At 61.3% G+C, this 6,000-nt stretch overlaps 1 protein-coding gene across 7 annotated transcripts in view; it reads left to right on the forward strand.

Annotated features, from left to right (window-relative positions):
• DEPDC5 (DEP domain containing 5) overlaps window positions 1–4,906 on the forward strand; it is a 116,588-nt gene extending 111,682 nt beyond the window's left edge. For 6 of the 7 annotated variants that reach the window (XM_027864031.1, XM_027864059.1, XM_027864050.1 and 3 more), the window contains 3 exons: window positions 698–758; window positions 1,277–1,359; window positions 4,374–4,906. In XM_027864031.1, coding sequence (XP_027719832.1) covers window positions 698–758; window positions 1,277–1,359; window positions 4,374–4,666 — 437 coding nt within the window. In that variant the 3' untranslated portion in view covers window positions 4,667–4,906. Of the gene's footprint in view, window positions 1–697; window positions 759–1,276; window positions 1,360–1,679; window positions 2,175–4,373 lie in introns of those variants that run through there. The other variant, XM_027864076.1, reaches the window with a different exon arrangement.
• The last annotated feature ends 1,094 nt before the right edge of the window (window positions 4,907–6,000 follow it).

The following is a 6,000-nucleotide window of genomic DNA, read 5'->3' on the forward strand; positions in this document are numbered from 1 at the left end:
GGAGACAGCCGAGCCTGGCGTCGTGGCTGATTTCACAATGCCTCACCGTGGGCTTTATGTCCATGTTACCTTTCGTCTTCAGAGTATTTCACAGAGGGAGATGCAGAGCCATTTTATTGGCCCCATTCTATAGGTAAGGAAAGCAAGGCTGAGGCATGTCCAGAGAAAGGGGAAGGCCACGTGACTAGATAGCGGCGGTGGATTCCCCAAAGTCATTGCTTAGATGGAAGTAGAGAGAGAGGAGGAGGAGGCCGGGTGGAAATCATGGCAGGGAAGGCATCCTCGGGGCCACTCCACTCAGGAAGAGAGAGCTGTGTCCAGAATAGCCCGGAGGCTCTTTGTGAGCCACGACCCCTCAGAGGCCAGCCTGGGCCCAGAGCGGGGCTTTCCCTCCAAGATTCCATCAAGGCCTTGTCTGGCGTTTGCCTGGAGAAGCCCAGAGAGAGAGACTTCCCTCCCCATCATGGCGGCCCCCTCCAATGGGGCAGCCCTCGCGATTGGCGAGTTTCCCCCAGCACAGAGCATGGGGGCCTGCCTCCCTGTGACCTGCTGCTGCCTTCTCGCTGGCTCTGCTCTTCGGGGCCAGGCAGAACCGGCCTCATAGCTCCCAGATGAGCCTCCCTGGCTCGCGGGTCCAGAGCCCCGGCGCCCGTTGGCTGTGTGGTCCTCACTGCGCTGACCAAACCTTTCCCCCCAGGCTTTGAACCAGAAACTTACTGGGATCGCATGCATCTCTTCCAGGAAGCCATCGCTCACAGGTGTGTTGGTTGGTAAGGGATGTCGGGGGCACACGCGAATTCGGCTGAACGGCGCGCCCTCCCCCAGGCGGCTGCTCACGGCACAGGGTCAGCAGGGAGCACCCTGCTCTTCTTCCCCAGCAGGGACTCTGGGGTCTGGGCTTCCGCCCTTTCTAACTCCCCCACCCCTTAGCCTGGGGTCTTGGTGAGTGGCTGTGGCCCAGAAGATACCTCCTGGGTGGTCACCGGGTGCCCAGCCTCTTAGGACTGGCTTAGTCCGATCTTTGGACAACAGAACCTCCCCTCCCCCCACCCCCACCCAGTCTGTCCCTGGGTCTGGCCTTGATAATTTCCCAGCATGCTGTAGGACTCTGCTGCCTCATCCTCAACCTTTTGGGATCCAGAGTCCCCTCTGTGCCCTAGTTTAGCCCCAGGGGAGTGAGTTTGAGCGGTGTAAGCAAGGAAAGGGGGATGGGCCATGGGCCAGGCTGGACTTCGGGCCTCCTCGGGTCACTCACAGCTTCCTCTCATTTCCTCAGGTTTGGATTTGTGCAAGACAAATACTCTGCCTCCGCCTTCAACTTCCCTTCTGAGAACAAGCCACAGTACATCCACGTCACAGGTGTGTGGGCATGGGCTCTGGGGGAGGGGAGACCTCGTGGCCTTGGAAGCATGGCAGCTGGGCATGTGCCCTTCCTCACGGGCAGCTCAGCCGGAGGGCGGGGGCAGGGAGAGCGAGGGACGGCATATAGTCCTGGCAAGGGGTGGCGGTCACACGGGTGATAGCGCCTCTGTCGTACGTGGGCCGAGGGGCTGAGGGGCCGAGGCACATGCAGACCCCGGGTTCCTGACTCTGCCGGGGCTGCCGGAAGGGGAACAGGGACTTTCTTCTTTGGGGCCTTGAGTCTGGCCCCCGAGGTCAGTGTCTACCTCTATTTCAAGGCGGGATAGAGTGGTGGCCTCCCTGACAACGCACCACGTCACAGGATCCTGGGCAAGGTGGACAGTGGCTGCTGCAGCGGCCCTCGTGAGCCGGACAAATGTTCCAGGCCCGGAGCTCACAGGCCCCCCCTTTGTCCTCCTCTGGTCTGAGCCAGAGGGAAGAGGAGGAGGCCTGGCCTGGAAATTGCACTCCTCTCGACTCTGACCTCAATTGAGTGCCGTCTCCAAGCCTCAGTTACGTCATCTGTAAACTGGGTTAAGTGCCCATTTAAAAATGGATCCTTCTCCCTCCCCCAGGCTGACCCACAGGATGTGGTGGGGGGAGGGGGAATCGTGTGCAGCGTGTCTCACATTCTTGGAAGAAAGATGCTGTCTCCCTCCGTGGCATGAGAATAGCAGTGATGATGCTGTGAGGTGTCTGAGGGTGTGTGTGTGTGTGTGTGTGTGTGTGTGTGTGTTTACATGTATGATGTATGTTGTGTAAGTGTGTGTGTCTGTGGTTGTGTGTATGGTGTATGTTGTGTAAGTGTGTGTGTGTGGTGGTGTAGGTGTGTTATATGTAGGTGTGAGTGTGGGTGTGTGGTATATGTACATACATGGAAGTGTGTATGGTGTATATTGTGTAAGTATGTGTTGTGTGTGTGTGCATTGTGAGTGTATCTATGTTTGCATGTGTGAGTGGGTATGATCTGTATGTTTCCGTGTGTCTTTTGTGCGTGGTATGAGTGCGTCCTTGTGAGTGGGAGCATCCCTGCCCTCTGGGCAGAATACAAAGCCGAGCTCTGTGTTTGAGGATTCAGAAGGCCTCGGAGCAGGGGGTCCTTTGCTCTAGAAGGCGAGGTGGAGGTCTGGAGACTTGGGCCTTGGGCCCTGGGCACCTTGAGGCAAGGCCAGGAGGGGAGAAGGCATTTCTTAGGGCGCAGGGGGGGACCTCCGCGTGGCTGCGTCTGTTTCCTCATCCCCAATGAGAGGCGGAGGCTGCTGGGGCCCCTGTCCGCTGTCCTGAAGACACGAGCAGGGTCCTCTCTGCCCCCATTACACTCAGTGGGTCAGCCGACAAGCATGTACCACGTGTTTGCTCTGTGTGCGCTGCAGAAATCAGGGCCCATGTGTGCTTCATGGAGGGGACAGCGCCTCTAATTCCAACAGGTGCTCAGGCCAGCCCCCTGACCCCCATGCCAGGTTAGCCCAGGAGGGTGTAGAGGAGGGCGCTGCCTCCGGGGGCAGCCTGAGTTCTGAGCCTGGCTGTAGCCGGGGGACGCTGAGCGAGTCACTGGGAGTCTAGATGGAGGTGGTGGTCAGGTGAGGCCAGCCCTGGGCCACGGAGATGGGAGCTGTCCGGCTCCCCACGTGGGCAGGAGACCTGGCTTTGCGTGCCCCTGCTGCCGCTGACTGAATGTGTGACCTTCAGGGAGGGGCCTTCGTGGCTCCCCCCAGGCCCTCAGGGGCCCGAGGTGGCCCGCGACCCTTAGGGATGATGCCCTTTGACAGGAAGGCTCTCCACACGGGGTCTGAAAGAGGCCCGTTGCCCCTTCCCCTGCTCTCAGACCCCCACTGCTCCTGTTTCCATCCCACTTCCTTGGGCAGGTCTTCCTGTGGCATAATCTTGAGACCCTTCCCCGGTCCATCTGTCGCAGACACACTCCAGATTGTCCGTGTCCTAGAACCAAACCCAGGACTCCCCATGTGAGAGCAGAGCGCCTCTCTGTGCCTCAGCTCCCCCTCTGGGCGTCCACGGCGTTGGACTAGATGCCGCTGGTGTCCCTTTCAGCCCTAACATCCCACATTCTATGTTCCAGGCTCCTAGACTGGTCCCTTCCAGGTTTCCTCATCTGGGTTCTTTGTTCTCGGGTCCCTCCCACTTCTGACGTTCAGTTCCTGTTGGGTGCTGCGTCTTGTGGAGCTCTCCAGAGCAGCATTTCCCCAAATGTGCTTCTCCCTGGTGGCGTAGGGATGGAGGGGCTGCACTGCCTCCCTGGCGGGCATGGCGGGCAGCAGGCACAGGTTGACGCGGGTGGGGTGCCAGCTTCTTTTCCTTCCCGTGAATGGCTTGTGCGGGAGGCGGGGTGTGGAGCCTCGGTGGGGCTCAGTGCTCACGGTCCGCCGTGGCTTCCTTCTGGCTTGGTGCCTGCCTGGAGGCCCCTGGCAGAGGGATCTGTGTGTTCTGTTTGGCCCAAAGGGGTGGGGGGAAGTACCAAGGGGCCTGTGGTGGTTTGAGGTCTAGGAAGACCTCCCAGAGTGGGGTGGGCCTCCTCGGGGTGGGGAGGGTCTGTCCCTCACCTGAAGACCTTCAGGCAGGGACTAGATGACCCGCTCACTGGGCCTGCTATTTGAGGTCTCTGAGTCTAGGGAGCCCGTCGTGACCTTCCCCTTTGGGGCCTCATGCCCCCCGAGTTTGACCCTTGTGGGTAATGCCGTGTGTTACAGCCCTTGGACTTGGTGTCTCATCACTCTCCTAGACAGGCAGGGGGCTGCGGCTCAGCTCGGCTTTGTGTCGGGGTCCCCCCAACCTCGCCCCACCGGGAAGCCCGCCAGTCTGCACACGAGAAGGGAGGAGGGAAGGCGCTGTGGCCCCAGTGAAGGCGGTGTCTGGGTGGAAGGTGGGGGCCCTTCTGTGGGCTTGTCCGTGTTCCTTTTCCATCCGCTGCCACGGACACGGCTGCCTCACACGTCTCCTCCTGCCCTCTCTCGTAGGGACCGTCTTCCTGCAGCTGCCCTACTCCAAGCGCAAATTCTCAGGCCAGCAGCGGCGCAGGCGCAACTCGACCAGCTCCACTGGCCAGAACATGTTCTGCGAGGAGCGCGTGGGCTACCACTGGGCCTACAACACCATGCTGACCAAGACGTGGCGCTCCAGCGCCACCGGGGACGAGAAGTTCGCCGACAGGCTACTGAAGGACTTCACCGACTTCTGTGTCAACCGGGACAACCGCCTGGTGGCATTTTGGGCCAGCTGTGTGGAAAAGATGCATGCCAGTGCGCCCTGAAGGGCCTGGAGCTGGGGGCTGGGCAGCCTGGAGGCAGCGCCACAGGCACGTACATAGGCACCGAGCTGCCCAGGAGGCTGGGGCTGCCCCACTACGCTCCGTGAGGTGACCAGAGCCGTAGCTTCGTGGGGCCTCCCTTGTCAAGGGGTGTAAGATAATTCTGTGAAATAATGTATCATATGTCAACACTAGTTGTACATACGTGTAAATATGGAAAAGAGAAATAAAAATCTAATGCAGCCTCCGTGTCCCTGGCCTCATCTGTGGGGCAGGAGGAAGGCACCCGTGGGCCACCTCAACATCAGAGGAACCCTCATCCAGGACGTCTGGGGGAGCTTGGCCGGGGCAGCAAAGGGGCTTAGGCCTCCTGACCCCTGGCCTGGCCTGGCCTGACCTGAGACTCAGGGTCAGGGCTGCGAGAGCTTTTAAATCATGGAATATCAGAGCTGGGAGGGGCCTAGAACAGGGGATGTCAGGGATGGGGGTGGGTGGGGGGCTTAGAACAGAGAATATCAGAGATGAGATAGAACTTTGAGCGTAAGATATCAGAACTGGGAGGGGCCTTAGAACGGGGGACGTGGTTGGGGGTGTGTGCTTAGAACAGGGAATGGCACAGATGGGAAGCCTTTAGAACGTGCTGGGCGCTGGGAAGGATGTTTCCTACTTGGAACGAAAGGATCAGAGAAGCCCGCGGCCAGAGGAGAGGTGACTGGTCCAGGGCCACACGCACAGTTAGCGGCAGAGCCCGGACCCCCAGACGGCCCCCGCCCCCTCCCTCCCCGTTGGTGGCCCCGCCCGCGGCGGCGCTGACCTGGCGCTGACCCCGTGGGGGAGGGGGCCACGCTCGGGGCTGTCACCAAGCAGTGGCTACAAAGTGTTGCCCCCGCTGGCCCCGCCCTCTGCCCCCGGCGCCACCCCTGCCGCGACGCCGCAGCCAGCCCCCAGCCCCCGGCCCCCAGATCCCCAGACCCCACCCAAGGGCCAGGGTCGTCGGAGCAGAGCCTCTAAGCCCCCGCCCCGAGAGGCAGGGGGCTGCCCGGGGACCCAGGCCCGTCCGGCCGCAGCCCGAGCCAGCCGTGAGTTCTAGGTCGGCCCCGCCCCGGGACCCCACCCTTCGGACCTTGGGGGTGGGGGCCGCCCACCTTAGGACTCGGGGCCTCAGTTTCCCCAGGGCGAGAGGGAGGAGGGAGGGGCCCCGAGGGCTTAGACTAACCGTGTGTGTCCTGTTCTAACATCCCCCTTCTAACCTCCCTCCCAGCCCCGACATCCCCGGTTCCGAGGCCCCTCCCGGCCCTGGCATCCCCTGTTCTGAGGCCCCTGCCGGCCCTGGCATC

The sequence above is a fragment of the Vombatus ursinus genome, unplaced genomic scaffold (genome assembly GCF_900497805.2).
Source record: "Vombatus ursinus unplaced genomic scaffold, bare-nosed wombat genome assembly UNPS02001287.1, whole genome shotgun sequence".
Classification (NCBI taxonomy): Eukaryota; Metazoa; Chordata; class Mammalia; order Diprotodontia; family Vombatidae; genus Vombatus; species Vombatus ursinus.